Source organism: Sus scrofa, chromosome 15 (genome assembly GCF_000003025.6).
Source record: "Sus scrofa isolate TJ Tabasco breed Duroc chromosome 15, Sscrofa11.1, whole genome shotgun sequence".
NCBI lineage: Eukaryota > Metazoa > Chordata > Mammalia > Artiodactyla > Suidae > Sus > Sus scrofa.
In genome coordinates, this window is record NC_010457.5 from 14088363 (window position 1) to 14106034 (window position 17672).

The 17672-nt window shown below is 38.0% G+C and overlaps 1 protein-coding gene across 1 annotated transcript in view; it reads right to left on the reverse strand.

Annotated features, from left to right (window-relative positions):
- Positions 633-17672, reverse strand: part of THSD7B (thrombospondin type 1 domain containing 7B) — a 1521641-nt gene continuing 1504601 nt past the window's right edge. Inside the window, 3 exon segments of the mRNA XM_021075621.1 lie at positions 633-1826; positions 13380-13467; positions 16718-16910. Coding sequence (XP_020931280.1) covers positions 1745-1826; positions 13380-13467; positions 16718-16910 — 363 coding nt within the window. The 3' untranslated portion in view covers positions 633-1744.

Sequence of the window (17672 nt, forward strand, 5' to 3'; positions counted from 1 at the left end):
CTTCATTTTGTGGCTCTGTTGTTTCTGAGGCAGAGGGAATTTATAATATCTGCATAGGATCAGGCAATAAAGGGTACAGCTAAGATTTGAGCCCCAGGCAGCAGCTCTTGAAACTACCATGAAGACTATTGCAGCTTTCACTAAAGTGAATAAAAGGATAACTCAGGAGTTTTTCCTCAAATGTGATATTGACATAAGCTATTCTCTTTCCATTTACTTTTTTCATTTAAAACCATGGTGCCATTGAATAAAATCAAAGTGTTAAAATGGTTAAAAAAAAGTCAGAGTATAAAAAAAATCCTCTATCTTGCTCACTGTATCACATTTCTTACATTTCCATTTTCTCAGGCTTCTGAGTTCATTTACATATCAGTGTTTGCCTTTGGACAGTGGTTTGCTCCAATGTTACCTGAGCTTTAAATATTCCTTCAAAGCTACTCTGTCTAATCATGCTTGGGTCCATTTCCTAGCATGACCGATAGTATTGAAAATGTGGGTTAAGATTCCTTTTCTCTATCAGTGATTTCATCTGTCAACCTCTAAAACAAACAGTGACACAAGGAAGCTGTTATTAAAGCTGTTTGATGGAATCATGGGCTCTTCAGAAGTGAATAAATCTAGAACAGTCAACATCACAGTCTCTTGAGCACTTTATTATAAATACAAGTAAATACCACAAGATGGCACCTTCTCACTTTTCAACATCAACAATTACAAACATTTATCTTCATAAAATGGTTTCAGCTTTTTCGTGTGTTGTTTGAGATATTATTGAAACCTTTATAAAAGCAAGACTTGCTACAAACAGGATCAGCGTTCGATGTATATTAAATGAGGTCAGATAATTAAATTCAAAAAAAGAATTTATAAATATTCAGATAAGAAAATCGAAATTACAAAAGCAGAGTTTATCCTCATTAAACTGAATTACAACTGTGTGTGGTCAATGCTATATCTACATGGCTAAGTTTTTGTTAAAATACACAAATTTAGTTATTAAATAATTTATCTCATTCTCCAGTACAACCACCTATTCATTTGTACACCTAACATTCAATACATATTTCATCCCAAACAGCCTAGCTTTCATCTAGTCCAGCAACTACATACATTCCATTTGTTTTCAATAGATGCAACCCATGAGGTGCCATCATCCCATCAGCTCCAAACAAAATATAATATTTAAAGGTACAAACTCAGAGAATTTCTGAAATGGCAACCCATTTTCTCTGTGTTCATGAAAATAGGCAATCCACTTTGAAAGTCTTTGAACCAATGTAAACGCTAGAAAACTCAGTGTTGAAGTATGGGAAGAATAAAGATTTGCACTAATATAGTGCATAACAATGCAGTGTCAGATTTGTCATTTACAGTAAATGCCTTGATTGGACTTTCCTCCGGATTGTCATCATGCTGCTGAGAATAAAGTTTACTCAAGTCTGTGGGAATTCCATCATGTTTTCTTCTTCCCATTTCCAAGCAGGAAGAGAAGGGTTTTCAGGTCCCTTGGGAAAATCAAAAAATTAAACACTCACACCCACAAGCAACTGGAAAGCAAAATGGCAGGCCTAATACTCCTTGACTCCATGTCCAAATGAAGTTGAGGCAAGATTACGTTTGCAGTATCTGTATTCTGCCCAGTATATCACATCATGAGATTCCTCAAAAAACTGAGAAGTCTGAGAGCTACAAAAGAGAAAGCAGTTAAGGCAGTTGATGTCTACATTTGGATTTCTTTTTCAGGTTACATGTCTAAGTCTCCATCGTAGGCTAAGGTCAGAGGCTTCTGTTGAGGAGGTGTGCTTTGATGTGCTTTTGGCTTCTTGCTGTAAAGGGAAAAGAGTTCCTGAGATAAAGTTCACAGAGCTCCATTTCATCTGCCAAAGTAAACTGTGAGGTACAGGAATTCAAGTGGTTAGACAAAAGAGTCATTTCTCTGGACTGGTGGGTTCCTTTGTGGAATACTAGTAGCAGGAGAAGACTTTGTTTTTTTGTTTTTTTGTTTTCAAAATCTTAAAAATGGTTTAGTGGAAAGAGTGAATGTAAAAAGGCTACTTTGTTGATACTCAGCAATGTAAACATCTGGTGCTCACTAATTCCTACCTGATTGCAACCTCCACAGCACAGATGTTTCACATAGGCAGCTGAAAGAGCAAGACTGCCATGTTTTACTCTGGCCTGGTCTGGTTTTTACTTTATTTTATTTTTTGTCTTTTTAGGGGCCACACCCAGGACATATGGAAGTTCCCAGGCTAGGGGTCAGATTGGAGCTGTAGCTGCAGTCCCAGGCCATAGCAATGCAGGATCTGAGCTGTGTCTGCAACCTATACCATAGCTCAGGTCAACCCCAGGTCCTTAACCCACCAAGTGAGGCCAGGGATTGAACCCATGTCCTCTTGGATACTAGTTGGGTTTGTTAATGTTGAACCAAGACAGGAACTCCCTGGTGGTTTTTACGTCAACACGCTTTTTCTATGGCCCAAAACCTGATATCTAGCTGCTAAGTCACAGAGTCTGTCCAGAAAACCTCACTGATTCTGCACCAGGCCAAGCCCTGCTCCCTAGGTCTCAGTTCTCCCTGAGGTTGACAATTTTTCCAGGTCACAGAGGGGACTGTTCATTCCTTCTCCTGGAGAGAGAAGCTGAAGTCAAGTAATATTACCAAATCACACAGTGGTATCCCAGATCATTACAGCCCTTTGATTCTTAGTATGGGTGAATCTCAATTGGAGAGGATTTATAGTTTGAATTCTGCCACACAACTGCCCCTTCCCTCTTTAGGGCCGTGGATTTGCCACACCCTCACAGTTCAGCTCTTTTTGGGTTGTCCTTCTCCACAGGAAGCATCTCCCTCTCTGTCTCCAAATTTCTACGCTATTTATTTTACAGCAGCATCTGTTATTAATCGGGAGCACAGGGAGTGCCAAGCCCTGTGCTGAGCATTTTACACACAGTATCTCAGTGAATCCCACAACAGCACTGAGAAGGAGACATTAGGTTTGTCGTTACTTTACAGAGAAGGACTAGCGAGGTTATTTACCCTCCCCCAAGTCACTGAGTGGCATAGCCTGGAATCTAAGTTTATCTAAAATGCACAGGACAAATGCTTTTAATGCTTCAGGGCCTTCTCTTTGTATCAATGTAATTCATTAGGCACTTGGTAGAAATGTTTTTGTCTGTACAGGTAAGTTAATTTTTATGCGTTGAGTGCATGTATGTTAAAGACAGGCATCGTAATGTGTACAATTGAGTGGCCTTTTGAACACTCACAATGTTGTCTAACCATCACCCCCAAGGGAAAGGTTTACCCTCTAAGCAGTCTCTCCCCATCCCCCACCCCCTCCCTGGCAACCACATATCAACTTTCTGCCTCTGGAGCTTCGCCTATTCTGGGTATTTCCTCTTAATGGAATCATACTATATGTACAGCTTTTTGTGTCTGGCCTCTTTCACTTAATAGTAAAGAAGAAAATTTTATGTAGATTCTACCATGATTAAAAAAAAAAAAAAAAAGATGTTCGATAAAATAGTTCTAAGGAGAATTTCCTAGGTTAAAGTACTCAAATTCTAATTCGGGAAAAAAACTTTTTATGGTTTAATGTATGAAGCGATTTATAGATGCTAAAGAGGTAAATGAAATGATTTTTAAAAAACCTACCGAAAGCAATCACGGATCCCCACCCGGCACCTGCCGTGCACTGGGTGCTCAGCAGCTGGTGGCTGAGAGCTGGGCACTCGCAGGAAGATACCTTCTCAGCTGAGGAGGCAGAAACATGCTCTAGAATCCTCTGCGGAGGGACCCTAGGCCTATGATTTCCTGCTTTTGAGGTCTGTTCTGTTCTCAAAAGAGCAGTTACTGAATAATTATCTGAATAACATTTAACTCAACTTTATTTAGTATTATATGTCTCTTATGATGGCTCTAGTCATATTTCCCGGCGTTGGCTCATGGAGGGTGGACCCAGTTTGTGTCCTGAGTATGCTAAATCTACAGCATTTAAAGGGACTAAGAAATCACACAAATGACAATTTAGGACAACTTGGAAGTGACATCTTGCATAACCATACTGGTGGTGCTAGTAGAGCTTGTCCTAAGGTCAAAAAGAGTGAGAAGAATTTCATTTCAATGATAATAGAGGTCTTCCCTCCTCTCCCCCATTTCCTGCTGTTTTAGGGAAAGAGAAAAGAGGAGGAAGAAATGGAGGTGTTTCCAGAGTCTCTCACAATCTACTGTTCCCTGGCTTTGCTAAGGGCTATTGGACAAAGACATGGGAAAGCTGAGTCCTGGGACATGGGGAGGAAGGAGAGAGGTGTGTGTGTGGGAGAGAGATAAATTAGGAGTTTAGGACTAACATACACACTACTATATATAAAATAGATAAGGCTCTACTGTAAAGCATAGGGAATTGTACTCACTGTCTTATAATAACCTATAATGGAAAAGAATCTGAAAAAGCACATATTTATGCATAACTGAATCACTTTTTTGTACACATAAAACTAACACAACATTGTAAATGAATTACACTTCAATTAAAAATAGTATAATAAAATACCTCTGGCCAAATAATATTCCCTAGGATACATTTAAACTTGGCCAACCTCTAGAAGATAAGCCTGGAAAATTCTTCTTGAATATTGCAGATTTTTATACGTTTCCATGTATGGAATTACGAACCCTCTGTTCACGTCTTGGTGAGAAGAAAGAGGGAGCTTTTAATATGTTGGCCTGGGATTTTTGTAGACTGTGGGGTGGTTTGGGATGGTTGTGATGAAGGCTTCATTTCATGATGACTCTTGTCATATATTGTAAGCTCTCAACTGGCAGAAACTGAAATCACAGCTATGAATATGTGAGACTTGAGAACCTCGAGAGTTTTAAAGGTCTCTGGTGTTGGCAAGCACTGAATGAGGTGGTAGTTTTGTTGGGCTACTGTGGCTTTACAAAGCCTTCTGGCTGGTTACAAAGAACCCTAAGAAGAGGAGCTGAGTTGAGGGCTGACCACTGCCAAATCAGCATATAGAAGACTTATCTTTGGAGGCACCAGCTCCCTTTCTTTTCTCCCTTCCTGGTATTCATTAAGAAATTCATGAAGAAACCATTTAAAAAATCATTTTCTCTCCCCAGCTCTGCTATCAGGGGAGGTGTGACTCCCTCGCTCAAACTAAATCAAGACCCACAAATGACTGGCACATGGGCTGCTGCCACCACCGGTCGTCCTGTATCCATGGTGAACATCTCCAATCCATCTCACTCTTCTTTCCTGGTGAGCCCAGGAGTAGGCTCATAACCCTTCGTAATGGAGCACCCTTGACAGCCATCACCATTTTCAGTGTTGGTACAAGGGAGAAAACCACTACACAACCCTGACTGTGAGAGACCATTGACTGACATATTTTAAAAGTGACCTCTTCCATGATTATTTGCATTTTAGCAAAGGATAAACCCATTAGCCAGAAAAGCGAGCTCATTATGAACTAGCAGGCAAGCTGCGGGCACTTTTCAGCACCTTTGAATTTGAGCCACAGAGACCACCCTCAGGCCAGATGACTTAACAAGCAGCTACTCAGGAGGGTGGAGACTGGAAGTGGCAGCAGAAGGAGAGCCTCTATCCTGAGTTGTGCTGAACAAGGTAGAATAGATGTAGTTATCTGGAGTAAGTTCCACGCACTATGTCTAAATTAACTACAAGCTCACCCAGTGTTCATCCCCACTAAATTCACTCATGGATCTTCATTGCCAGTGAAGCTGGGGCATCAGTAATATTTTAAAAACTCCAAATGCCAATGGCAATGTACAAAGGGTCTATCTGAACAAAGCAGCCCTTGAGGAGACTATTTTTTCTTTATTTTCTTAAAACACTTCCAAGTTTTATTAAAAATTATTTCATCTAAAGTGTTCACCTCATACCTGGAATATTATAGCTCCTCTCCTGTCCTAAGCTTTTCATTTTGGGAGAAAATATAAAATCTCCAAAACTGGCATCCTCTAACTTTTTTGCAAGCTATTTAATAGAAGCAGATGCTGTGAAAATATCTATTTAGATTCTTTAGGAAGCTCCTATGTAATAGTAAGCAGTATGTGTTTTGATATTGATAGGTCTGGGAGTTCTTGTCGTGGCACAGTGGTTAATGAATCTGACTAGGAATCATGAGGTTGCAGGTTTGATCCCTGGCCTTGCTCAGTGGGTTGAGGATCCGGTGTTGCCATGATCTGTGGTGTAGGTTGCAGATGTGGCTCGGATCCTGTGTTGCTGTGGCTCTGGCGTAGGCCAGTGGCTACAGCTCCGATTAGACCCCTAGCCTTGGAACCTCCATATGCCACGGGAGCGGCCCTAGAAAAGGCAAAAAGACAAAAAAAAAATATATATATATATATATTGATAGGTCTGTTCCCAAATTTGTACCTTACTCTATTTGGGAAATAAGGAGCCCCTAAAAATGTGAAAGATAGAGACATGCTTTGAGTCTAAAGAGTTTCTGGGGGGTGGGGGATTACTCAAGGGAGTGAAATTAGAGACTGAGCTGGTGGTCCAGTGGAAAGAGTATACATTTTTGGGTTAAGGCAAACCTGAAGTTGATTTTACCAGGCTGACGACCTCAGATAAGTTATTAAACTTTACTGAGGATCACTTACTCTCTCTTTATAATGAGGGTGATAATAGCAATGCCTCACTTGATGAATTGCAAAGACTAAATAAGGCAATGTATGTAAAGCACTTTGTTTGACATGCGAATATTAAAATTTTTTTCCTGACCTACATCTCTAAAGATTATGGGCACTGAATTATTTTTTTAACTTATCTACTTACTCATTCACTTATTCATTTCTTCAGTAAATATTTATATACTCTAAAAAATTCCATAAAATATAGTCCACCTCTTCTTCTCCCCATCCCTCAGGTCCTTGGGGTTTGGCAGGAACATATTTATATGAATCACTACAATACCAGTGTGGAGTAAATGCCACAGGGGAGGAGGCGTGGACAAGTTATTCCTGACTGCTGGGTAAGGAAAATGTTGGCACTTGAGTTTTATTGGGAAGTACTGGTTGAAGGGCAATAGCTAATGATGAAAAATTAATTCTAGAAGAATGGGATAGGAGTCAACCATGCAAGCAGAAACCTTCCTGTGAAATAAGATATCACCCTAAGTACCTCATGTAAGGTAACTTTTCTCAAAACATTATCCTTTAGAAAGAGCTTATAGCTTTACATTCAACTCCTATAAGTCTTTCATATTATGAGAGGCTACCTTTACATATAAAATTTTTAATGAAGATCTTAAATATAATGTACAGTACAAATAAAATGGTCAACTTTCCTAATATACAATAATAGATATTTGGGCCTTGGGATAAACCCTCTGAAATAGCAACACACATTCAAAGAAGAGCTATATCTCAAACAACTTGCATGGACATGAATCCAGTAAACTCCAAAAACTGAATTTGTGGAAAGGAAGACTAAACCAATGACAAAGTGATCTAAGAGAGAGATACAGACTTTGAATAAAACTGTCATAGAATTAGAAAACATGAGTATTTCATAATGAAAGCATATATAGGATTGTTGATAGGGATATAAAGCATGTGGATAAAATGAAAGAGTATAAAATTTACTACTTCATATAAAGTTAAGGAAGTGAAATTCCTAAAAAAATTTCCTTCAATGATGAAATGATTTAAGTATCTATCTGAGCCTATACAACACACAGGGCATAGAGAAATAGTGGAAAATGAAGTTGAAAGAGTTGTTTGGGCTCAAATGGAAGACTTGAGTTGACTGGCAAAGCAGCTAGAACATGACTTCGCTTTTGCTGTCAATGGGAAGCCATGGCTGGTGTTGAAGTAAGAAAGGGGCTAAATTTTAGGAAGAGTAATCTCGCTATGGACTGCTGAATCCAACTATGGAGCTATTGTGCTTCTTCTAAAGGGGAATTATTAGGCTGGGTATTGAGGAGGAAAAAAAATAAGGCATGAGAAATACTATATATAAATATTCATATAATCACTAAAAAGTAAAGGATTTTTATTTTTATTTATTTATTTTTTGCTTTTTAGGGCCACACCCTTGGCATACAGAGGTTCCCAGGCTAGGAGTCAAATCTGAGCTGTAGCCACTGGCCTACGCCACAGCCACAGCAACACAGGATCCGAGACATATCTGTGACCTACACCACAGCTCACAGCAATGCCAGATCCTTAACCCACTGAGCAAGGCCAGGGATCGAAGCTGCATTCTCATGGATGCTAGTCAGATTCGTTTCCACTGAGCCACGATGGGAACTCTGATTCCATTGATCTTTTATATTAAAAATTCTTTAGAAAATTGTTACCACAACTCAGTGAAGTACCTAATTAATCCCCAGAGCCTAGGGTCATACAGAAAGTGCCTCAATAAATATTTATTTATTGTTGAAGGAATGGATTAATGTTAACATAATTTTAAGTTGGAGGGAATGGAGAAACGTAAAAGGGCAAAATTTATGACTCATTAAATTTTAATTTTCATTCTTTTAGATATTCAAGGGAAGAAGGAACCATAGAATGTGGAATTCGAGGTGTGATATTAAGTAGAACACATCCATTTTATAGACTAATAGACTATTTTATGGTGTATTGGGCCAGGGCTTTGAGAACTGTTTCTCATCTGTCAAAAACCTTCACGTTCTTTGTTGCAATTAAGACCATTTCCATTTTCTAATGGTGAATGCTTCCTATCACTCTAAACCTCATGTAAGATTTTCCACTTCCTATTTGTTCATTAGGACAGGACATAGACAATACTCACAAAGCTTACCAGTTCAAGCATAATTGGCCAAATTGATTACAGGGTACCTGAAGGTGTTACTTTTTACTACAACACTGTGGAAACATGACTTGGATAGAAATCCAACTTCTGGAAATTCAATTTCTATCACCATAGGTGGTAGAAAGAATTAAAGTCACTTTATTTTCTTCACTAACTTTCACTGACCAAGAGCAATGATTTAAAAATCTGTGTAACCTTGGAAATGCAAGCCTAAAATACAAAGACTAGATTTGAACTGACATTAAAACTTGGGAAAAAATTCTCAAGAAAATAGTTGATGAGACAGATGAATATAAATATCTCGATTTAGAGAAAAAAGCAAAGTAGCACTTTGATCTCATGAAAATTAAAAAAAAAATCCTTTAAATTCTGCCTAGGAAGTTAATAAAATATTCTCAGCACACTTGAAAATATTCTAATGTATTTACCTCTGTCTGGCTTCAAAAGGAGCTCTTCAAATAAAATATATTCCATCCAATAAACTAATCATCATTTCTGAAAAATAATATATTTTTAGGAACTAGTTGCTTACAAAAGGAGTTCTTGGAATGGAAAAATTTTCTCTCATAGCTGGTCAATATAGATAAACACTTGGCTCTATATTCGAAGCATATGAATAGGTTGCTCAAACCAAGTGGTGGATTTAACATAGCTGGTTCAAATTGGTCAGTTTGAGAAGAAAATTTAAGAAGTAGAATTTGTAGAGTAATGGCCCTCAGCCTTGGTTGCATAATAGAATTACCTGGGGGTACTTGTAAATATCCAGATAACTTGACCACATGGGGCTAGGACCCAAGTATCAGTCTCCAGGAGGTGTCAGGAAATGCCAGGGTGCCAGCAAAGCTGAAAACTACTGATCTGGGTCAAAATTCTAAAATGGAAAAGCTGTAGACCACTCAGCCATCCTGACACCTTAACTTTCTAGAGACTTACATCCTGCCGAAACTGAATCAAGAAGAAATAGACCAACTGAACAGACCAATCACTACAAATGAATTTGAATATGTCATAAAAACACTCCCTATAAATAAAAGTCCAGGACCAGATGGCTTCACAGGCAAATTCTACCAAACACACAAAGAGGATCTGGTGCCCATCCTCCTTAAACTTTTCCAAAAGGTTGAAGAAGAAGGAACACTCCCAAGACATTCAATGATGCCACCATCACCATAATTCCAAAATCAGACAAAGACAACACCAAAAAAGAAAACTATCGGCCAATATCTTTGATGGATGTAGATGCGAAAATTCTCAAGAAAATTCTAGCCAACCAAATCCAACAACATATAAAAAACATCATACACCATGACCAGGTGGGATTCATCCCAGGTACACAAGGATGGTTCAACATATGCAAATCAATCAATGTCATACACCACATAACAAAAGAAAAGTCAAAACCATATGATCATCTCAATAGATGCAGAAAAAGCATTTGACAAAGTCCAACATCCATTCATGATAAAAACTCTCACTAAAGAGGGTATAGAGGGAACATTCCTTAACATAATCAAAGCTGTTTATGACAAACCCACAGAAAATATAATGCTCAATGAAGAAAAGCTGAAAGCCTTCTCACTTAAATCTGGAACAAAACAGGGATGCCCACTCTCACCACTGTTATTCAACATAGTTTTGGAAGTCCTAGCCACAGCAATTAGACAAACAAAAGAATAAAAGTCATCAAATAGGAAGAGAAGAGGTAAAACTGTTACTGTATGCAGATGACATGATACTATACATAGAAAACCCTAAAGACTCAACCCAAAATCTACTTGAATTGATAACAAATTCAGCAAAGTAGCAGGATATAAGATTAACATTCAGAAATCAGTCACATTTCTGTATACTAATAATTTAATATTAGAAAAGGAATATGAAATACAATACCTTTTAAAATCACACCCCAAAAAATCAAATACCTGGGAATACACCTAACAAAGGAGGTAAAGGACTTATATGCTGAGAACTATAAAGCATTAATCAGGGAAATTAAAGAAGATGTAAAGAAATGGAAAGATATTCCATGTTCCTGGATTGGAAAAAACAATATTGTAAAAATGGCCATACTACCCAAAGCAAACTACAGATTCAATGCAATCCCTATGAAATTACCCATGACATTTTTCACAGAACTAGACAAACAATCCAAAAATTTATATGGAACCACAAAAGACCCAGAATTCCCCAAGCAATTCTGAAGAACAAAAACCAAGCAGGAGGCATCACTCTCCCAGATTTCAAGCAATATTACAAAGCCACAGTCATCAAGACAGTGCGGTGCTGGTACCGAAACAGACATATAGACCAATGCAACAGAATAGAGAATCCAGAAATAAACCCAGACATCTATGGTCAATTAATCTTTGACAAAGGATGCAAGAGCATACAATGGGAAAAAGACAGTCTTTTCAGCAAGTATTGCTGGGAAACCTGGACAGCTGCATGGAAATCAATGAAACTGGAACACACCCTCACACCATGCACAAAAATAAACTCAAAATGGCTGAAAGACTTAAATATAAGACAAGACACTACCAAACTCCTGGAAGAGAACATAGGCAAAACATTCTCTGACATCAACCTTATGAATATTTTCTCAGGTCAGTCTCCCAAAGTAACTGAAATAAAAGCTGGCTGGAGTTCTCGTTGTGGCGCAGTGGTTAACGAATCCGACTAGGAACCATGAGGTTGCGGATTCGGTCCCTGCCCTTGCTCAGTGGCTTAAAGATCTGGCATTGCCGTGAGCTGTGTTTAGGTTGCAGACGCGGCTCGGATCCCGCGTTGCTGTGGCTCTGGCGTAGGCCAGGGGCTACAGCTCCGATTTGACCCCTATCCTGGGAACCTCCATATGCCATGGGAGTGGCCCAAAGAAATAGCAAAAAGACAAAAAAAAAAAAAAAGAAATAAAAGCTGGTTTGTTTTTACCAGTGGGACCTAATTAAACTGACAAGCTTTTGCAAAGCAAAGGAAACCAAAAAGACAACTTACACAATGGGAGAAAATAGTTTCAAACACTGCAATTGACAAGGGCTTAATCTCTAGAATATGCAAGCAATTTATAGAACTCAACACCAAAAAAGCCAACCACCCAGTGCAAAAATGGGGAAAAGGCCTGAATAGACCATTCTCCAAGGAAGATATACAGATGGCCAATAAGCACATGAAAAAATGCTCACCATCCCTGATTATTAGAGAAATGCAAATCAAAACTCCCAAGAGATACAGAATGACCACCATTAAGAAGTGCACAAATAATAAATGCTGGAGGGGGTGTGGAGAAAAGGGAACCTTCCTGCACTGTTGGTGGGAATGTAAGCTGGTACAGCCACTATGGAGATCAGTATGGAGGTTCCTTAGAAGTCTATACATAGAACTACCATGAGACCCAGCAATCCCACTCTTGGGCATATATCTGGACAAAACTTTCCTTAAAAAAACTCATGCACCTGCATGTTCATTGCAGCTCTATTCACAATAGCCAAGACATGGAAACAACCCAAATGTCCATTGACAGAGGATTGGATTAGGAAGATTTGGCATATATACACAATGGAATACTACTCAACCATAAAAAAGAACAAAACAATGCCATTTGTAGCAACATGGATGGAACTAGAGACTCTCATCCTGAGTGAAGCAAGTCAGAAAGAGAAAGACAAATACCATATGATACACTTACATCTGGAATCTAATATAAGGCACAAATGAACCTTTCTACAGAAAAGAAATAAACTTGTGGAGAATAAACTTGTGGTTGCCAAGGAGGAGAGGGAGGGGGAGAGAGTGGGGTGGATTGGGAGCTTGGGGTTAATAGATACAAACTATTGCCTTTGGAATGGATTAGCAATGAAATCCTGCTGTGTAGCAATGGGAACTCTGTCTAGTCACTTATGATGGAGCATGATAATGTGTGAAAATAGAACATGTACACGTATGTGTAATTGGGTTATTATGCTGTACAGTAGAAAAAAAACTGGGAAAATAACTATCAAAAATAATTTAAAAAAAGATAAAATGGAAAATCCCTGAGATTTACCACTTAAACCTTCTGATAGTATTTGAAAATCAAATAAAAGAATGTTATTTATTTATTTATTATTTATTTTATTTTATTTTTTTTGGTCTTTTTTTGTCTTTTTAGGGCCACACCTGTACCATATGGAAGTTCCCAGGCTAGGGATCTATCTAATCAGAGTTACTGGTGCTGGCCTGCTCCAGAGCCACAGCAATGCCAGATATGAGTCACATCTGCGACCTACACCAGAGCTCAAGTTAATGATGGATCCTTAACCCACTAAGTGAGGCCAGGGATCGAACCCGCAACCTCATGGTTCCTAGTTAGATTTGTTTCTGCTGTGCCAAGATGGGAGCTGCAAGAATGTTATTTCAAATAAGGACAAAAACATAATAATCTTCAACTACTGTGCAATTCTACTGTTGGTGATTATTTCTGGGGTCAAGGTCCTGTTATAATGGCCAATGATCTTGACATAAGTTTTCTTTGAGCATAATATGTCACCCATGAAGATACGAAAGATAAACATTTTACTCGTTAGTACTCACCAAACAAGGTAGGAAGTAAATACTAGGAAAATCATGATAAGAAAACCACCACCTGAAACGCCATAAACCCACATTTTTACACGGCCATCTGTTTAAAATAGAAAATAACAGGCTTAGTGTACAAAAGCTTTATTTCTATATGAATTAGTTTATGACTTATTTCTCATCAGAATTCTAAGACTTGAATAAGTTAGAAGTGTAAGTGGAAATACTCACGTGTGACCACTAATAAATGCCAAAAAAGCAGGTGAAAATATAAAATTAAGATAGTCTATGAAGTTTTTCACAATGCCAAAGACCAGAAATCAGTACTTTATAGTATGTAACAATTAGTAGGATATTTTGAGTTTATTTTCACTTGTATATACTCGCATACATGTAATACAAAGTATTGCCAAAACACCCACATGTGTACGAGTATATATTTTCTTTGGATTTGAAAGCTGCTAAAGAAAAATGGAACAAGTAGTCTGATCTATTACTTTATTTTTACTATGCAAGGTATATATAACTTTACATAACTTGACTGTATGTTTAGAGTGTGTGGGTAAACTTGAATTGTTTCTGGAAATCTCAGAGTTTTTGCTCTGTTTTACATGAGTAAACAGTTAACTAAATGAACTGGACTGACAGTAGCAATGCCTTACTCTCCTAGAGGAATTATGTTCCTCTCTGAAAAATATACACACAAAAGTTCATTATACAATATGAATGCAATTAACTGTGGTCCAAGAAACACCTATCAGCATCTTATTCTAAAGACTTTCGTGGTGATGAAAAACAATCAAAACCTATTATAGACAACACTTGTTTGGAATAAAATCACAGTTACTTTTAATTATATTATGACTACTTATTACAGTTTTTGCTTACAAGATACTTTCAAGCCTCAATCAGGTTATAGAATGAGATTTCAATGTAGTAATGATATTTTTCTATCGTCATAAAATTTTGAACAAAGTTTTGATTCTGATCTCTTTGAAACACTAATGATGAAATTCCCTATTCCAGATTTTTTGTATTGGCAGTTAAAAAAAAAAAAAGCCTTCCTGAGTGAAAATGCACCTTCCATCTTAGCCCTAAATCTCATAGAGCTAAAGTACTGGAAGATCCAGATCCAGTGCTTTTAAATCCCAAGTACAGAGGTACATGGTACGTGACCTTAAAGCCACATTACTTAAAGAAGAATTAATACAGCTTTTTATAACAGCATAATGGATAGGATCAAAGTTGAAACTATTAAGAAAAGATATGTAGTGAAAAATTACCTTTACCTGCCACCCTTTCACCCTCTCCAAACAACCTCCATCCCCAGGAGCTACCATTCTACCAGTTTGGTGTGAAACACTTCATAGTTTTCTCTGCATATGCAAATATGCAAGTACATACACAAAATACATGTACTTAAAAAAAGACACAAATGGTGCATGCCACTCACTTTGGTACTTTTTTCCACCTAAAAATATATTGGAAAATATTTCCATGCTGATTCATAAAGGTAGGTCTAGCTCATTCTTTTTAGTACCTCTATGAGACATTGAAGTATTGTATCAAATATATTTTTGTTTTTCTGCTTTTCTACTTATAGACATTTAGGGTGTTTCTATCCATGTGCTATATAATAAACAATCATAATGTCATTTACATACTTTTTGGTATACATGTGTATTTTTGGAGGATGAATTCCTAGGAGAAAAATTTTAGGTCAAAATGTATGACAGATTTTGCCTAAGTGTCCTCCGGAGAGGATGTTCCAATTTATATTTTCATTATGAGAACCCAGTGAAAGTTATAGTCTCTCCCTGACTAAATATATACTATATATATGCTTACATTCATATGTACACAATAGTGTATATGTCTGTACGTATGTGTGTACACACACACAAATACAAGCACATACATATATATTCACATACATGATACTGATGCTTTAGTTAGACCTCGGAAGATTTAGGACCTCACTTGTGGATTTGAAAACTCACTTCCCTGGAATCTCAGCCTAATTCCCTTCCTGAAATAGGTTTTACAAGTGGTGGGTGAGCCTGGATATATTCCATATCATGCTTCCCTCAAATTTAAGTCTATTGTTGTCAATTAGCTAAATGTCATTAAATATCACAAAATGAATAAGGTATTTTTGAATATGTACAGCATGTCCAGACAGAAATGGGAATTAAACCTGAGTAAGATATTGTGATTGCCTTTAAAAGTTGATCAAGGGGTGTAGATCTTGTTTCTTCTACTAGATCTTGGGTCCTTGTTCTCTGGGTTTACTTCATTTCAGCATGGCATCAACGCACTTTGGTATGGCGAAGGCTTAGGGTCTGGAAGGAAAGTTCTCAGGGTGTATTTTGCCTGAGCTTTGTGTCTCTGCCCTCTTAATGCTCCTTTCATCAGTTATGCTATTTTGCTCATTTACAGGATTTTGTTTCCTAGAAGAGGTCTGTATGGCAGGCCCAGAGAATTTTACTTCACGGAGTGGGAAGTAGAGACCAGTGCTTTTTAAAGCCCCAATGACCTGCCTTTCAAACCTTTCTGCCCCTTGCTGGTGGTGTGACCTTGGTCAAATTAATTTGCACAGCTAATTTCAGAATCCTCCTGCCTAAAATAGGGATAACAGCATCTCATTATGTTGCAAGAACACAGTGAGATGAGTCAGGTACCATAACTAGCATAGAACCACAGAGTACATAGAAATCATCTAATAAATGTTTATTCTTGTCCTTAACATCCACTCATTTTTGAGTCCTGCAGGACTGGCACTGTGCCAATACTCATGACAAACCTGCAGGGCAGGTGCCTCTAGAGTGATTCATAGATGAGGAAACAGTTCCAGAGAGGTGAAAAAATTACACTCGGTCACAAAATAGGTGTCTTGAGCCATGATGCCAATAAGGTCTGTCATCCTCTGAACCTACTTCTCTTAACTGTTTCCCTGGTGTTTCTTGAACCGGAAGGGTCCCTGCACATTCCCTAGGTAACTGCATGTTCCTGAGAATCTATTCCAATTTTTACTTTTAATTTCAATGGTATACACAAATCCACAGTTATAAAAGCAAATCCTTTTGCAGAGGTAATTTACAGTTAAAATATTTTTAAAGATTGATATTTTGATTACTTAACTCAGTGACTGGGGTTGACACTTATTTTCAACCACCCATGAGAACATTTTATACTACCCAACACTCAAATCTGAGAATCCTTGAACTAGACCATATGGCCTTTTCCTTCTCTTTTTTTCTTTCCTCCATTTTTCCCATCATGAGCAGTGGTCATAATATGAACCCTAATCCTCCTTGAAGAATTTATATTTCTTACTCATAACTGACATATACCTGGATCAAAGGGTTGAAGAGACCATCCTTTAAAAATATCATGTATTTTTGAATTGACAGGTCTGTTTTTCCCAGTGAGGTTTTTCACATCAGCTTTTTTATCCTCTGAGCCAGGTACTTTCATGCAGTAATCCAGGAAACCATTTGATCTCATTATCTCTGTATAGCCCTTCTCACAGCCACAGACTCCACCCTATAGCACACACAAAAAATGTTTATGGTTACACAGTGAATTGTGTAGATGAAAAAGAACACTTTAAATGTTGGAATCACTAGAGTTCCCATTGTGGCTCAGTGGTAATGAACCTGACTAGTATCTATGAGGATGCAGGTTCAATCCTTGGCCCTGCTCAATGAGCTAAGGATCCAGCATTGCTGTGAGCTGTGGTGTAGGTCGCAAATGTGGCTCAGATCCCACGTTGCTGTGGTGTAGGCCGGTAGCTGCAGCCCCAATTCGACCACTAGCCTGGGAACTTCCATATACCATGGGTGCAGCCCTAAAAAGGAAAAAAAAAAAAAGGAATCAAGTAATATTTGCATGATATGTCAAGGAAATTTAGGGTTTTTAAGCACCAGACTTGGCAAAGAAAAAATCCAATAAATAGTTCTTTCTGAATTCCAAAGTCAACCCTTAAATAAATCATTAGTTTCTTTTCCTAGAGGTTTATAATTCTTAGCCCTTCCAAATGTGAAATCCCAATTCCTTGTCAATAGAGGACATTAACTACATCCTTTTCTCTCTTATAGGAATGTTTAAGGCATTTAATTAAAAATTAGCCTCAACTCTCCCCCTAGCTGTTTCAGATTCCTGCCCACTCACTCCAAACTGCCCGTGACCCTAAGAAACACAGCAACAAGAATTATGTACATATCTTTGAGTTTTGTGCTCTTTGAGGTCTATTGCTGCCTCTGTGACTTTCTACCATTGATCACTAATTACTCTGAACTGCCTCTC